The 17,841-nt window shown below is 38.8% G+C and overlaps 2 protein-coding genes across 3 annotated transcripts in view; one reads left to right on the top strand and one right to left on the bottom strand.

Moving 5' to 3' along the window:
- The window catches only part of SLC30A4 (solute carrier family 30 member 4), a 15,272-nt gene extending 10,480 nt beyond the window's left edge, over positions 1 to 4,792 (top strand). Inside the window, exons 4-7 of the mRNA XM_063169757.1 lie at positions 192 to 450; positions 739 to 844; positions 3,006 to 3,140; positions 3,764 to 4,792. Coding sequence (XP_063025827.1) covers positions 192 to 450; positions 739 to 844; positions 3,006 to 3,140; positions 3,764 to 3,918 — 655 coding nt within the window. The 3' untranslated portion in view covers positions 3,919 to 4,792. The remainder of the gene's footprint in view (positions 1 to 191; positions 451 to 738; positions 845 to 3,005; positions 3,141 to 3,763) is intronic.
- Positions 1 to 17,841, bottom strand: part of C15H15orf48 (chromosome 15 C15orf48 homolog) — a 21,421-nt gene extending 3,580 nt beyond the window's left edge. The window contains exons 1-5 of one of the 2 annotated variants that reach the window (XR_010029625.1): positions 17,688 to 17,841; positions 17,270 to 17,358; positions 16,456 to 16,516; positions 14,178 to 15,814; positions 8,966 to 9,092 (exon numbers count right to left, since the gene is read on the bottom strand). Coding sequence is in view for 1 of the 2 variants with exons in the window: in XM_063169758.1 (XP_063025828.1) it covers positions 15,746 to 15,814; positions 16,456 to 16,516; positions 17,270 to 17,358; positions 17,688 to 17,729 (261 nt within the window). In the remaining variant the exon portion in view is untranslated. Of the gene's footprint in view, positions 1 to 8,965; positions 9,093 to 14,004; positions 15,815 to 16,455; positions 16,517 to 17,269; positions 17,359 to 17,687 lie in introns of those variants that run through there. The other variant, XM_063169758.1, reaches the window with a different exon arrangement.

The following is a 17,841-nucleotide window of genomic DNA, read 5'->3' as shown; positions in this document are numbered from 1 at the left end:
TCATGGCCTGTAACTTTGTCATGGGATGTAATTTTGCTGAACCTCTTAATTTTCCCAAATAAGACAAGAAATTACACCGGGTATTATTTTTCAATTATTTGGTTTAAAATGAAAAAACCCTAACAAACCCTCCCCACCCAAAAAAACCCTAAAGCCTGTTTCTTGAAGCATTTCTCTCCTTTCCCTTTCAGAATGGGGTTTTTGCTGAATCAGTCTGGCCACCTTCACTCCCACTCCCATTCCCACGCTCACTCTCATGTACCTCAGCCGAGCTCTCCGAGCGCAGCCCAGGGCAGCAGCCACGGGCACAGCAGCCACGGGCACAGCAGCCACGGGCACAGCAGCCATGGGCACAGCAGCCTGGCAGTGAGAGCAGCCTTTGTGCACGCCCTGGGGGACCTGGTGCAGAGCATTGGGGTGCTTGTAGCTGCCTACATCATCCGCTTTAAGGTAAGGAAAGGCCTCTCCTGGAGGCACGGGGAATCTTGGCGGTTCACCCTGGTGGTTAAAGTCAAAAGGGACCTGTTTTTATAAGTTATTAAAAATAGCTTTTTAATGATATTTTATGATAAGCTTCGTACATCATGCAAATTAAGCAAGACTGTCTCTACTATATATATTGTAACTATTCAAACGTGGAAACTTGGAACCAGAAGTAACTGTGTCTTCTGAGTCACATTTTTGTAAGTGATCTTGTTTTCATACATCCTTTGACATTGTGAAATTTCCCTTTTGCAGCCAGAATACAAGATTGCTGATCCTATATGTACATATGTGTTTTCCATACTGGTGGTTTTTACAACAGTTCGAATTCTGTGTGACACGGGAGTTATTATTCTGGAAGGTAAGATCTGTGCCCAATCTGCAGTGCTTTACATGGAAAATACCAGATTTCTAGACATCATAATCCCCATCTCTATGTGGATTGTACCTGGAGACCTGTCTGTCTTGGTGCTGCTTTAGTCTGGTGGTTCCTTATAGCTCCTCTAAATTGCAGCAGTTTTTAGGTATCTTTCACTGTGGCCAGAACAACACAAGTCCTGTATCTGCACACTCTTTACCATCAGGAGATGCAGATGTGAAATGTACAGAACTTTCTAGTATGTCTGCAGTGACTCTCAGCTGAATCAAGTGAACATTTGCCCAGACTCAGTTCTACACTCTCACTTCTATTACTTGTACAGTCAAAGTGAATGTGCATGCAGGTAAAAGGAGGCACCAAGCACAGGCAAATGGCTGGACATGTGGTTCATGCCAGTCCTGTCTTCCCTTTTCCCACAAGTGCCTTTGTATTACTTGTGTGTATCTGCTCTTCCCATAGGGGAAGCTGCAAGTTAAGAGTGATGTAAAATGCAGGAAAAAAAAGAGAAGAAAAAGCTGAATATGGGCTGAAGGATCTTATCTTGTGTGACATAGAGGGAAACATGTCAGCAGCATCCTTTGCTTTATCACAGCTTACATGGCAACTATTACTGCTTGATCTAGTACTATTACTTTATAAAATGAAGATATTAGGGCTGGGAGAAAAATCCTAGGTTTTAACTGCACATTCCTAACTGTCTCATGAATTAACTGTCTCGTGAATTACCATCGACTTTACTTTTATTAGGTAACAAGTTTAAATCAGAAACCTCAGAATCTTCAGTTAAGTGCTTTTGCTGTCACATAAGATTTTAAAAAAATCTAACAAAGTAGAAGTTCGCTGAGAAGGTATCCCAGCTGTCATAAAAGTCTCCATATTAATTAAGTCATTGAAAGTGATGGTATGTGGGCTTTATGCATGCTAGGAAACTTTTCCAATTCAAATTCAGAATCACCAGAGAATGGACTTGCATTTATACTGGAAACTGCTGCTGCAACACCAAAGCCCTTGGAGTTGTATCAACTTTTGGTATTAACTTCCATTTCCTCATTATACTAAGAATGCAAAATTTAAAAATTAAATAGCTGTCCAACACAAGCAATGAGATTCTAGCTTTTAATATAGATTTATAAGGCAGAATGGAAGCCCATCACAAGTATGATGTAGATAAGAGAATTTAAGTCCATTTTTCTTGGGAAAAAGAAAGCTGTACAAATACCAGGCAGTTAGCTAGTTATTTATCAGCTAAATAATTTTTGATGGTCTCCACTAGAAGGAAAATTTTGTTTCATGTGAGGCAGTCCTAGACACTGAACTTTCAAAAGAGACAGTACTGGAAATAATGTAATTTAAGAGACAGTAAGGCACCAGGTTCAGAGAAGTTATGCAAAAAGTCTGAAGAAATCTGAGAAGCAAGTTGCTGAACTCCTCTCAGTATACATAAACTCCATAAATCTAGAAGATAAGCAATAAAAGCTGCTGTAGCATCAAAACTACTCAGAAAGAGTTTATTCAGTACTTGCATTAGTTTTTGACCCAAGCTGATAATCTAAAATTTTGATTTTGCCCTTTGTACAGAAAAAGGATGTGGTGGTAAGTTAGAGATGTGCTGCTGAAAATACCAAAAGGACTTGATCTCTGATTTGCAGAGAGGACACTCTGTAAAACACAGTCCTATGTGTTGACCACTGCACATGGATTACTGCAGCCTGTGAACATGATCCCAGGTACCTGAAATGCAGTTTCAGGAGACAGGCCCTAGCTTTTTTTTTTTTTTTTTTTTAACAGATTTTGATCCTGGAGTCCAGCCTAAGCTGTTACTAAGGGTTAGAAGTGCAGTGAAGTTGTCAACAAAAGTACATCATTGTAAATGATATCTAATGCTGCTGTTGCCAGAGTGTGGATTCTGGACAGGACAGATTCCACCGAGACAGCTCTGCAATTCCTGTACAACTTCTGTATCCATACCAGACTTCACTGGCCCATTCCCATCTTGTTTTCTGTTGATAACATGGAAGTTACTAATCACCTCCAACAGCACAAATTCTAATTTCTTTGACATTGAGATCTGTTGTAACATTTTAAAGGCTACTGAGACTCTGCAGAAGACAGAATTAATTTTATCTCATGTTTGGTATCACAGGAGTTCCAAGGCACTTAAATGTGGATCGCATCAAGGAAGACTTGATGAAAATTGAGGATGTTTATTCTATAGAAGATTTAAATGTTTGGTCTCTCACTGCAGGGAAAACAACTGCCATAGTCCACTTGCAACTAGGTAAGCTGCTGGATAGCATAATTCTAAATTAAATCCAAGTTTAGGAAAAACCCCACCACTTCCTCTTCATATTGTTATTTAAATTGAACCAAGAAATACCATTCTGGGGAAGGAAAATCTGCTAACTCTGGTTTTGTACAGCAAGGAATAGAATACCTTGGCCAAGAAAGACATGGTGTAAATGAGAACTGTGCAAATAAAAATTTTTATACCAAAACGTCCAATGCAGGGAAAAAAACCAACACAAAATTTCTCCTCAGAAATTTTCTTACATGTTTAGGAAAAGAAAGGGTGAAGTTCTAATGTGGAACAATCAACACATGAAAAATAAATGTTTTGCCCAAAATGTGTGCTGATTCAGACATCCAACTATACTATGAATATTAGTTCTTAGTAGGAAAGCTCAGGTTTTTGGGGGATAGTATCAAATACACACAGAGTTCTATCAAGAGAGGAGTAAAATGATGAAGAGAGAGTACACAGTGACCACAAGAACAATATTAAATTAATAAAGTGTGAGCAAAAATTATTCTCAATGGTGGCACTGTGATAAGTTTGAGAACATTTGCATTGCTCAGGTTTCTCAAGGAGTGAATTTATTAATTCTTTTCTTAATTTTGCAGTTCCTGGTAGTTCATCTAAATGGGAGGACGTTCAGTCCAAGGCCCGGCAGCTGCTGCTGAACACGTTTGGAATGTACAAGTGCTCTGTCCAGCTTCAGAGCTACAAACAGGAAATGAGCAAAACCTGTGCGAATTGTCAGAGTTCCAGTGCCTAATTTCATATGTTTTGGGAACTGCTGCCTTATTCTTTACCTTGTGTAGTCAAAGACTGAGAGCAATAAATGCAAAATGAAAATTATCCAATAGTAACCATTAATATGTGGATTTGTACCATGGGACATGCAGCAGGGAGAACCGGTGCTGCAAAAAGTGCGGTGGTTGCCCTACAGAACATTTATTTCACTCTCTCCGTTGTACTGGTCTATTCAATTTATTATGGTTTTGAGACAAAGCTGGGTTTGGATTATTGTTTACAAACTGGAACGTGGCTCTGCAGATACCTCACAAATTACAGTCCAATATTGTCCTTTAAACATTACGTACTACAAAGTACCTGCACTCCAAAAGGAGCATCAGGCATTCAGTATTTCAGTCAAAAGTCTCTAAAGCTGATCATACCAGGGTTGCACAATATATCATGATCCCCAAATTCATTCTTCAGTATTTTTGCAGTAGTAATTTTCACACAGTATCTCAAATTATTAACATGTACATTTGTACATTAAGTTGAATTCTTGTGGAAACTGTCTCTTTGAAAAGACTGTAAATTACAGAATTTACTGTTCCCAGACCAGAAAGTTAGCTTTAATCTGGGCATTCAGAGATCCAGACAGGAAGATCCTTGCCCAGACTTCTGGTCTAGAGACCAGACCCAACACTGGACCCAAAGTGTTTTAAGTGATCAGTTATCTTTAATGTGTTTTAGAATAGGATTTATACATTAGAAACAGGTTATTTATTTTATAAAGTTTTGACTTGTAAGAGGAATTTATTATTAATAATCTTGAATGTCTAAACCATCATTTGATTCACATTAAAAGGCCAGTTGATTAGCATGCGTTCTAATTGTAATTAATAAATGTCCTGTAATTGATAATTTTTTCCATGATTGTTTTGTTTTAAAAGAAAAGTCAAATGATAGAAGTGCTATTTGACTTGGAAATACTCTCAAATGCAATCTACAGATATGTGCATCCAACAGGAAAGTGGGGAGCAGAAGTTTTAGACATGCACAATTCCATCCATCACAATCTCTGACCTTTTATCTTTAAGCACAGCGTGGCAGCATCCTGACAGGAGTGCTACTGTGACAGCAGTTCCCACTACTTAGCTTATGGAGAAAGCAAAATCCAAGCAAGCTCTGTAACCTGAAGGTGTTGGACAACAATATCATAACAACCTACAGTGGCAGAAAGGCCCTTTTGTATTTACAGAGAGGAGGCAACCTGAAAGACTGTGTATTCATCTGGGCAGCTCAGAATCCACAAAGTGGAACTGTTTGGCCTCATTGTGGAACCCCTGTATTCTGAATGTACCCAAGATAATAAATCTTTACACTAAGCTATCATTCACCTACAAGGCCAGATTTAACCTGCTTCTGACGTCAATGGCATTCAAGAAGCTAAGAGCAGCAAGAACATGATGTACAAAGTTCAGAAGATGGCAAGAACTTGGCTTCAAGTATTTTTTGTTTGTTCTGTACTTTCACCTTATGCAGAACTTCCACTGACATGGAAAGTAGTTCTCTGTGTGGATCAAAAAGGAAAGCTTTTGCCAGTTATGGTTATTGTGATATTCAGCTGTGAATACTTCAGCTATTTTCTGTTTTGAAACTCGCTAGGGTTTCACATTTTCATAAGGCTGATTTGGAGGTAACAATTTTTGCTTCTTGTCCTCTTTCTGGAGGTAGGGATCACATGATTAATTTTTATTGATGAAAGCTGACAGCACATTGAGAATCTGGACAGAGTGCACATAACACCAGATTGTATCTGTTTGGGCAAGGAACAGGAACACTGGTGTACAGCATGGGAGTGTGTGCAGCTGAAAAGCAGCACTGTGCTTGGGAAGGTAATGCTGCAATACAAACACTACCATCAATTAAGCCATATCACAGTTCATTAAAAATGTGCATCCCATCCTTTCAAACTTACTGGCAAAAACCACAAACAACAGGTATTTTGCACATACTAATGCTCAAATGGGTTTTAATTAAATTGGGGTTTACAGTTGATGTAATTAGATGTTGAAGTACAGTAGACATGTATTGTATTTGCAGTTTTTTAATAATTTACTATACATTTGTTTAATTGAAGAAAAAAGGTGTGTTGTTCTATTGTGGGTTTTATTAAATCGATTATTAAACTTCACATTGTCTTATAAAATATTTATTTGTATTTCTCTCTCTCATTATCTTTGAATTCTTACAGCAATCTGATTCTTAGGGCAGCTGTGTTTTGAAATGTCTGAACACTCAGCTTCAACTCAGTTTGCAGATGCTATACATAGAATTAATTAAGTCTGTGTTTAGTCAGAACAACTTAAGACTTGTGATTTCACATGCAATAACTGCACTTCAGAAAGTGTAAGCTGACAAAGCATGGTGAAGGATTATCATGAAGCAACTTGCAAAACATTCCTGAAACCCTACATTCACCTTTGAGGGGCCCTTGCTACCAAGGTCTGTAGACTGGAAGTTCAGAGAAAAGGCAACAGAAGACAAAATGAGAATAAAGAATAAAATAATCAGTAATCTTTTATGGATACTCCAAGATTGTTTTCAGTATCAGCTTAGAGGAAAGGGGCATTATTATAAATAAGGCCTCCTGTTTTTCCAAGCCAGATTATTTAATGTGGCTATGATAGTTTACACACTCTTACACTATTCTTTTCCTTCTTACAAATCCTCTGCCTGAAATGAAAATGCATATACTTGACAGAATTTCTTTCCAAACAAAAAACTTCCAAGATTCAAGCAGGTTTCCACAACCAGCATTCCTGGTTTCCAGAGCTGTGCTGGAATACTCTTGCTGACTGAACAGATGAAATCCCAAGAAAATTCTGCCACTTCTGAAAGTCCACACTGGGAGAAGGTTTTTCCTTTCTAAATCTGTGATTGTCACCCATCCTTTTCTGAAGCACAGATACAGTTTTAATGACAACCTACTCATATGAGTCAATTAAACATTTTCATATGAGTAGACTGCAAACCCTCACATCCTACTCTTCCCTTCTGAAGTGTTCTTATCCTAAAAAGAAAATTTTCAGAGACATATTTTGTTTCTGAATGTTTTCCTTGCTTAATTATGTGGTTTGGTTTTTGTTTTTAATTGTGTTGACATTTTGTCTTTTCAATACCAGCAGCATTTCTTTCTTCACCAGCAGAATTACCATTTAAAATGTCATACTTGAATCTGGTCTTCAATTATCTCACTACTGTACATATCTGCTATTTCTTGCAGAATCACTCCCAAGTGGCAGAGTGACTCAGAAAAGCAGAAGGCTGGCATTTCAAAGTAATTTTCTGACATAGAAGCAAAAGCCCCAGAAGACACCCATCAAGTAATGAGTGGCAAGGATTCTGTTCAGGTATTTTGGTGGCATCTCATGAGGACACTGCACTGATGCTGCACAGGCAGGGCTGTTAAAGCATTATTTCTCTCTACAAATCACTGTAAGTGTAATGAACAAAAGTGAGTGCTTGGGTAAAAGACATGGTACATTCTGCAGCAGCTTCCTAGTCCAATAAATGAATCCATTGCCAGAGAAGAAGTTCCCTTGGGATCTCAAGAGAAGGGGACAAGCCCTGGAAGTATCCAGCTCACTTCCCTCTATCCAAAAGGGCATTGCCAAGGTCTTTTTTCTTGCTGGTTGCTCCAAACACATTCAGTTTTCCCATGAGTGAGCACACATATCTCCAATGTCATTTTTCACCAACTCTTTGCATTATGCCACTGCTCTCAGTTTCCCTCTCTGTTTTCTTGCCATATTCTGTCATCTCCACAGTTTCATTAATAATGTCCAGCTCACACACTGGGCACTGCTGCTTCCAGGGTCACCAGGAGCTTCTCTCACTGCACCAGGGGTGGAATACACCCCAAGAACTCTGCTGTTCAAATACAGGCCTGCCTTTGCCCGAAGATCATTTCCTCTTTGATCAATAAAATAAAAATAAAACCTTTTAACCAAGTTGCTAATTCACAGCAAAGACCTAATTTGAAAGCCTCTAGATTTCCTTTCTACCACAAAAAAATAATATAAACGTCCTCCACATTCCCCACTCTTAATTTCCTTTCCAGTTTCATCCTCTGCTCCCCTCTCTAACAAAGCGTGCTGGGCACTGACAGTGTCTGTGCTCTGGAGCTGGAAAATCCCCTGCTGGTCTACCCTTATTCCATTTTCCACAGCTGAATGCTCTAGGAAGGACCCTACATGCTCCTTCATTCTCTGAAATACCTGACACAACTTTGGAAGCTACTAGAATAATTATGGATCCTTTCCATTTTCTGTTTTGCAGCCACCAGAGCAATCTGCTCTTAAAACACACGTGTAGCTGCCTTCTGTGTGTAAAGCTGTAAAATGATGATATCCTCATCATTACATTTGCTCTTTTGAGTATTTTTGCTCTTTTATCTCTGTTTTCTCTCGGTATTGCACAGTTTGAAAGCAACTGGTGCTAAGTATGCAGGATAAAATAACTGTCTTTATTACAGCAATGAAGCATTTATACTTTTTATGGCATCAATTTATATAGGGGGAAAAAAGTGCCATTTCATAAGCAAAAGTATAATTTTATCCTTAAGATGACTGTTTTATGATTGCCTTATTATTATACATGGTAAAAAGATAAGTTGTTTCTCCAGGACCATTATCAGCCAGTACATGAGGGCACATAAATCATCAGTGTTGTCTGTATTGAGTGTGTTTTGCATCGTTTTACATAGCAAACTAAGTCCTGATACACACAGGGATTTTTAGTTCAGCTGATGAATAAACAAAAGGACTCAGATGGCAAGCAGACTAAAAATTTGCATTTATCCCAGGTGCATTAAGAGCACCCAAGTCCCTGCAATCTTTCAATTTCTTTTCCCAAAGCACACACACAAAGAAATTATTTAATAAATCCCTAAATAAATTGATGAAACATGAACATGAACATGAACATGATGGTGCTCTATAGTTCAACGTAGCACACAATTATTTTGCATTTTTTTACAGATTTCTCATGCTCCTGTTTCCCCTGTGAGAACAAGCGTGACTCACCTGTATGGACAAAGGCTCCCCTCCCCGGGGAGCTTTCCAGGCCGTTCCCGGCTTTTCCAGACGATGGCGCAGCGCTCCCAGCGTTCACCAAGAGCTCCGAGCTGAGCAGAGCCACGGGCACTTCCCGCTGCCAAGGGAATATATTCTATTACACGTCCTGGAAATGTCTTATTAGTCAGTAAAGAAACAGCAACTCAACTCCAAAACACTCCCGCCCCCCCCAGAATAAACCCTCACCAAACCCTCTTATTTTTTCCTAAAAAAGCTACAGGGAATTTAACTTTTTAATGGATGCAATAAGGAAAAGCACAAACCTAGCACAGACTGCCTGATCAATTACTGGGAAGGAGTTTAGTCACTTCTTGAAGGCATATATGGGTAAATACATGGAATGCATGCTCCAGTGCTTTCCTCCAGTTACAAACATCTAAGGAAAAAAATCATATCAATAGAAATTATTTGAGGCTACAGATATCTGAAACGTAATTAGATTATATTAATTAATATTAATACTTAACAAGGTAAGTTATCATGCAAACCCTTTGTTTCTATGAAAATAAGAATTCCTTCTTTGGGGTGCTGAATTCATGTTTCCAGGACAACAGATTCTTCCATCTGAAACATTCCTGACTGTGTTTTTTTTTTCTGAAGAATCAGAGGACACTTTCAATCAAAAACATAAACCGAGGGAAACAATTTTGTTTCAAACTAGGCAGGTACAATTATAAATGACAAATATTGTTGTGTTTACATTCTGGAATTGCTAGTACAGTGGTGGTTTTGGATTTAGTGGAACAGACTTCAGAGATAGAAAATACAGATGAGGGAGGCTGATGAACTCAAACCACAACATCCTTCCAGTAAAGTCTTCTTTCATTTCTTGAAGCTATTAAGCAATTCTGTATTTTCTAAGCTATTGCAGAAGAGACACACCTTAAACTGGAAACAAATTGCCCAACCAGTTACACACTGGTTTCTTTCTATTTGCTTGAAACAGAACCTAGATGGAATAAATGAGGATGGTTTTCAAGCAACCTAGCTTCCTCAACTTGCCACAGAGCAAAGTTCAAGTCATATAATAGAAAAATCAAAGTACAGTAACTCTCTGCTTATCAAATGTTAAAGGGTCATGGGCATTTAGCTGTAAATGAAGATATGTTTTAGATGTGAATAGCTATGCAGGATGTCTCGTTACATTAACTCTATTAACTGTCTTTGTAAAGCAGCAATGAAAGCAGAGTATTTTTCTTCCACAGACTTATTACATCTGAGATTGCACTGAGGAGAGGATCAAGAGAAGAGCTAGTTCCTAATTTTAGCTGCCAGAGCTAGAAGGAAGCTGCTCACAGAGTTGGAGTAATAACAAAATTAAACACTACTAATCAGCCCACCCCCTGCTATGGCTAAGTAGGGGTACTAATACTGCAGGGTTGTTTGCATGGCTTTTAAAAAATTTCTTTTTATTTTTTAAGAGTTCATATTTTGTTCATTATACAAGGTGTGTTTGTGTACAAAAAAAGGAAGGAGAGAAGAAAATATAAAGCCAGGTCATGTGGGTAGTGCAGATAGCAACTGGGAAACATTGGACTTCATCACACTACCATGCAACCAAGTATGGAACATACTACTGTAGCTGGAGCAAATTGTGGTGGTCAGAAATTAAATCAATACCAATTTCCTTTACAGCCTGCAAAGTGATCTGTTGTGCAGTTCAACTAAGACATCTGATGGTTTTACAGTCACTTTTCTCCTAAACAAGGTATATTTTACTTGTCTAGCCCACATCAAAGACTTTCATTACTGTATGAAAAAAGAATATTGGCGTTTCCCCCATCTCCCTTCTTTGTTGGGTTGCCATACTTTCTTTTATCTGTTTAATGAAGAAGAAAAAATCCCAGTAGATAAAGAACTTCATTTAGCCTTTGCTTTTTGTAAATGATTACACTTCCTTTCAACAGATGTACTGTAGCTACAGCAATACCCTGTGCTGTACTGTTCCTTAAGGAATGCAGGTTGTACCTGTGGCCCTGCCAGCCAGACAAGTGTGGGGATTTCTAAAAGCAGACAGGAAGGTCAAATACTTTGGTTCTTTATTGAGGGAATCCACCTATGACTTTGGGGGTAATTCTGTTTATTGCAGAGGGTGTACACCTGTGCCCTTTACACCTACTGAGAAGTGACACCCTTAACAGTAAATCCTCAAACACCAACTTCCCTGTAACACCCTGATTTGTGTAATGGAAACGCCTCCTCTGTGAACTAATAAAAATACAGGAACTTGAGCACAGACATGCCCAGTTCTGAAACATTTTAATTTTTCTTGAGAGAGAATTTTCAAAAAACACATACTAGCACAAATACACAACCACTGCAAACTTTACTGTATTAATTTCATGCCTCCCTGAAATCAGTATAAAACATTCACCTAACTTCAAACTGATGTTTTTTCATCTACTTTGTAAAACATGCAATTGTAACATGGAAATTATGGGCAAAAGTTTGGCAATGAGGCAATGACTAGAACTGCAAGTCATTGTGACTGGTATTGTGCTGTGGATTTGGATTTCTGCTTTAGGGAGTGAGGTGGATACTGCAGTCTTGAAGATGAATTAATTTTTTCTGACCATAGCATGCTTCATTCAAAGTTTGCCAAGAGGAAAACTAAACACAGTAATGGCAGCATAATGCTAATATATTTAATACTGCTACAGCATGGGCAGCACAGTGCTAACAGTCTTCAAAAAAAATTTAGGCTTTATTGAATTATAAAAGTCACAGCAGAAGGGAAAGATGCATCATTAAATGAAACAGTTTTAACAGCTTGAACATGTTTCCCTTTCTTTTAATGCAGTAAATTGGTGATTTATTAGCAGTAGATGACTGCTTTTCTTTGGAAAACTGATAAGATTGTTCTGTTACTACCAGGGATCAGGACTTTCTGCATTTACTTCCTTGTTTGTGAAGCAGCAGCATCAGATAAAGGACAGAGCTGTGCAGTGTCACAACCCCTGAACAGAGGCCACAGAGCCAGCCTGGCACACCAGGAAGTCTTGGAAATCTTAAATGTGAAAACCAACACCAAACCAAACCCTTTGTCATGCCCCTGTTGGTAAGAGATGAGGGTTTATTTAAACTATTTGGTAACCTGGCAGTGAAGGCCAGCACTGGTCTATATCCTGGTACCCAAACTGTCTCCAGGGCTCCCAAGCAGTGCTCTGCCACCCCACTCCCACACCTTGCTCACATGGCCCTCAGTCCCCACACAGGCACGGTGGTGATGCTGCAGGACAGCTCTCCCTTGCTAGGGTGAAATCTGTCCCAGCCCCAGGCTCCCCGTGCTGTGAGGGGCTCTCCCACATCCTGAGTGAGTCCTGAAGGGCAACACCTCCCCCGTAACGGCTCTGGCCAGAATGTGTGCACAACAAAATTAAAAGTAAATGCTAATTAAACTAAACCCCTTGTTCACCTGGGCAAGGTCCAGCATAAATAGGGCTGGCACAGCCTGGTGAGGGTGTGTGATCTTTGGCCAGGGCGCGGCGCACAGGCCGAGGTGCTCTGGATGCGGTGTCACCTCACGGCTTCCCAGGGGCCATTACTGCCATGGCTGCTGCCCCATGGAGAGAGCTGTGGGCACACAAGCTGCCTCCTCCCTGTTCACATCAGCACTGGGGAGCAACACCCACCAACCCCAGTGCCCCAGGCCAAGCCAGCTGTAGTGCTTTGATTTCTATATCAGTTACACTTTTTATGGGATTTCATTGTCTGTGTGCTCCTGTATGGCATGTGCATGTGCCGGACAGCAAAGGCTTCAGACAGCAAAGGAAAACTGTGCCATGTTTGTTTAAGCTGAAAGATTTTCCAGAAGTTTCCAACACCAAATATTGGCTGGATTCAGTGAATCATTCCCATTACTCTTGTTTGTTTTCCACAGCCAGTCCTAGGGACAGCCACCTTCTGCACTAAGGCAGACAACTACTGCAGGATGAACCATTTCCTTCAACAGGTGCATCAGCCCCCTCTGTAAGTTACTGTTTTCTGCACAAGACCACCACTGAAGGAACCAGACAGTGCAGAACTGCACTGATAGCACCTTGTGGCAGAGAAATGCAGGGGGGCAGAAGGAGAAATGCTGACACTGGGGCTATCACATGCAAAGAAACAAAAAACCCCAACACACTCTGCCACACCACCACAAGATCTGCAGATTTAAGGCCTTGAGGAACTACTGTAATAACAAAAATTAGCAATTCATTGTATATACACTGCAAAAAGCAGCCTTCTATTCTTCTCTTCTTCCAGAAAGCTATTTACATATAGACTACATAGAAAAATTTAGAGAAGCATGACCATAGATTCTAATGGTGGATTTCTAATAGTGATTAGAACTATTAAAACACATTTATAATGGCTTCCAACCTATACTGGAAACTCTAACAAACTAGTGACCATTTTTATTAAACTTCATAATTAATATGAAATTTGGAAGTGATATAGTTCCATGTAAATGTACTAGCTAGGGTGAGCAGAGATAGTGATTGTTAAAAAAAGTCAACATCAACTAAACCAAAATCAAGAGCAGAATGGAGTAGGAGACTAAAGACAGCAAAGGAAATAGAGAGAAATAAGAAAGTTGTTAAATAATTTCAACAGCCTCTAAATTGTTCATGGAATTAAGACTCATGGGTTTGCATGACACAGATCAGGGAAGCTTTACTGTTCTCATAAACATCAGCTCATAAAATTCAACCAGTTGAATCTTTACTGTTTGAGGAACAAGGAAATAACTTGTACATTGCTTTATGGATTTATGTTGAGTAGCTGATTGGGGAGACACAGTAATTGCTCTTGGTGTATGCTACTTATAAGAAAAAATATTCTATGCAGGAGACATTTTTAGGGACAGTCAGAAAAGACACAAAACCCTAACAGCTTTAACAATATTCATAATCTTTTTGAACTGCCAAAAAATTTTTTTGATTTCTTAGATTGTGTGAAAACCCTCCCCAGAAATCCATATTAATAAAGAAAAACAGAACAGCTTACAAAGGAAAACAGATTTATTACCACAGCTGTTATGCTTCAGGACATGATAAAATAAGCAACAACCTATGACAGCAGTCACACAGTGTGACAGCAGTCACACTGCTAAATGTGCTACTAGAAACATCACTGAAATGTGGCTAAATACAAAAATTAACTAAAATTTACTTACATTTATTATTCCAATGTTGACAGATACTTAGGTCATAGTATTTGCAGCTAAAAAAAGTGAGTTATTGAAGAACAATTAATGCATCAACTTGGAGCATGGCATTTTGTTTTTGCTACAGTCCAGTAGAAATACACAGAAAGATTTTAAAATATTCTGTTTTAAAATACTTAAAACTTGTATTCCTCAGAGCTCTGTATTTTTGTGGTTCTATGATATTCAATCTTCTTGTAATGTCATTCCTTAAACACAAGCTTATTCTGAAGACTAGTAGTTCCTCTCACTCTAAAACATAAATGCTGCTGAGTCATCCTTACTAGATAAACAAATATTTATGCAACATTTAGATTATTTTTTTTCTCAGTTGAAGAAAACAGCTTCTGAAGCAAAGCCACCTTGGAATTAAGGAGACAGCTTTTCTAAATGAAGCTTGTCTTTGCTGCAGCAGAATGACCTAAAGCACTTGACTATTACTCATTTAAGGGGACTTTTCCCAATTAGCAGTTGTTTCACTTTTGCTCCCTTCCTCGCAGAAAGGGATGATTTTACTGGGACCCTGCCCATTACATTCTTTCCCTGGCCAACCCATGATCAAACACACAGAAGCTTAAAGAGGAACTGCCTCTTCATAGAATCATTCCTAATTTTAATCAGCTAGTTTCTATTTGATAAAAGAGATATACCTAATAGCACGTAGAAATCTTTAAAAATATTGTTAATTGTGCAGTACATTGCAGCTTGCACTTGAACAACCTTGCACAAAGATAAGAAATTAACACTGTGTAGTTTTGGATGATGCAGATTTTCTAATTCTAGTAACTTCAAAAACATTTAATCATGAACAATATTTACCTGATTTTCATTTTCCTTCTAGCCATGCTTAACCCTTAGGTTTTGAGGTTCTAAATCTGCAGTCTCAAATACAATTAGAATTAAATAAGAAGGTTAAAGAACCTATTGGACTCCTCAGTGTGTAAGTTTCAATATTTGCAGCACAACATTAGTTTTGTTAATCTGTTCTCACATCTAACAGAGACAAGGAATGCAAGTGTACTGAATGACCACATATGCTGCCATACAAAGACATCCTCTGGTTATGCCTTTAGTCTCCATACAACATTGAAATACAGAACAGAAAGTTCAGTATCTCTGAAAGGAGACTAGGATTCCCAATTTAGAAAGGCTTTTGAATTTACATGAAATGTAAAAATGTAGAATTTATTTTATTAAAAATTAATAAAATGGCAAAACTAATGTGTTTTGAAACAAATCCTGAAATTCTACAAAAACTATGAAGGCTTTTTTGATCCATAATCACCATCTGAATACTCAAAAATTTACATCAAATGCTTATTGAAAATGAGTATTTTGATTCAGATTTTTGGACTATGTGGATGCTGTATGCCAGCTTCTAAAGCAACATCAAACTCCTCATCCAGAGGCCAAAACAATGTAGGGAGACCCTAAAAATGTAGCAGAAGCATTTCCGCACACTGATTTCAGTAGTCAAGTTTGTGCAGAAATGATTCCACTAGATTCATAGGGTACCTTTGGGAGGCAACAGAAACTTCTCACTTCGTCAGCTTTTTCACCTCTTCCAGCTCTTTTATAGGTTGCCACTGCTGATTGATTGTTACCAGCTGGAAGAAATGGAAAATATGAAAGTCAGGAAAATCCCAGTGAGCATTTACTCAACTCCCACACCTCCCCATATCAAACACCAGCTTATTGCTGAAGAAGTTCTAGTGGCTTTACATTTTCCTTTCAGAAATATGCAACAGATGACACAATAATTTGCTGAACAAAATCACTTGGATATTAATTAAGTAATCTGCCAAATAACTTTACTTTTCCTTATCCTAAGTGCTCTAATAAATTAAGATCTTTTTCCTTCAGGCTACAGTACTCAAACATTCTTACTCAATTCTGTAATTCAGGAACAAGTTAAGAGTAAACAGCACTTCCTTATACTCCAAGTTTCCACTGTTATCAATGGAATGGAGTAAATGGCTGTTTGGGGTGGGAATGGACATAGGACAACAACCAGAAGTGCAGTATGAATTTAAGATCAGACCTACAGTGTAAGAGATGCCTATCATTAGCTAATAGAGTGAAGATATAAAGTAATCAAAGAAGTATTTGTTTCCACTTTTAACTAGATACACATCAACTTTACACTTGTTCTCTTGTTCATATTTTACTAGTTCTCACACATTGAAAGAAGTGATTCATTGTGTTGGAAATTTATGCTATTTATACATATATTATATGTACAAATTACCTTCTGAGGCTTGGTAGGATCAATAGTTTCCCATGGTTCTGAACTGCCAATCTTGTGAATGCTTTAAAAGAAGATAAAACAGGTATTATGTTTTAAGGTGTGTCCTTGAACACATTTTCATATGAGCAGCCTATTGTCAGTAGAACTATTCACCTTAGTAAGCAGTTCCCTAAAACACAAGTTTACAGGTTTGGGCACTGTATTTTAAAATCTGGATAGGAATCAATGATAGCTTGCTTTTTTTTGCAGCTTCCAAAGCACCAAGCAAGCCAGCACTGTTCACATACCATTGTGAGAAGCAAGCTGAAAAATCAAAACTGAATAAAGACACAAGGGACTTTTACCCTAACAGTTAAAATGCCTATTCCAATCACTTTAAAATAAATAAATATACTCCCAAAACCTTTAAGAGTGTAGGATTTGGCTCCAGTTATCAGCCAAGCCATTGGAATACTATCAAACATTGCTCTTTATATACAAGTCAATAGCCTGGTTGCAATATATGTGCATCTCATCTACCAATGTGATTATATGACATTCTTAATTATAACATTTAAAACTTCTTATACCTAAAGCAAAACCCCCATAATTATTAAATCAAAAGTTAGGAAATAACTTGGACTACACTCCAAATTAATTAATTTCCTCACTGTTTACAATCTGCAGATACTTTAGTCATTATCAGTGCTCCCAGCACTCTGGAACATGTGCCTGGCACAATTTCTTTTTTTTTCTGTGTGTAAAACATGATAGTCAAATACTCGGTTGAATAAAACAATTTAGGGTAAGCTCCAAGCAATAAGTTTTTGCTTACATCACATCAGATTTGCGGAAGAGGGAATAGATACAAAAAGAGAACGCCCCAGCTGCTGCGAAGGACAATATTCCGGCCAGGGGAATGAGCTGAAAGATAAAATAGAGAAAAGAGCTGACCTTATGTCCCAGCTACAGACCCACGAGTAGGGGAGCAAGGGTTACACAGAACTGGGCAGGGATTACCTGTTCCTGTGTATTTCCTCTATATTACTCTTTACAGCATTTCACTTTTAATACGTGAATTTCACTTTTACCTCTACATTACCCTCCTCCACACCTCACTTTTAACACATCAACTTTATGCATGTCCCATTTCCTCGGGAAATCAAGTGGAAACCTCGGTGCAGCCGTCCGAGCCCCCCGCATCCCTCCCGGCGGGCGGGTAACCACGGCCCCGACCCCTCAGGCAAACTCACTTCTCTTTTCGTTCTAAGCGTGTGCAAGATGCCCTTGCTCATGCTGGCAGCGGCTGCGGAGCGGCTCAGACAGCTCTCAGCTCTCCCCGGCTGCGGCAGGAGGTGCTGGCCGGACCCGCCCCGCGCTCTTTGAGCCCAAAGCCCTGAGGGGCGG

Source organism: Melospiza melodia, chromosome 15 (assembly GCF_035770615.1).
Source record: "Melospiza melodia melodia isolate bMelMel2 chromosome 15, bMelMel2.pri, whole genome shotgun sequence".
Lineage (NCBI taxonomy): Eukaryota > Metazoa > Chordata > Aves > Passeriformes > Passerellidae > Melospiza > Melospiza melodia.
Note: the sequence above shows the minus strand (reverse complement) of the source record. Positions and strands in the feature narration are given on the sequence as shown.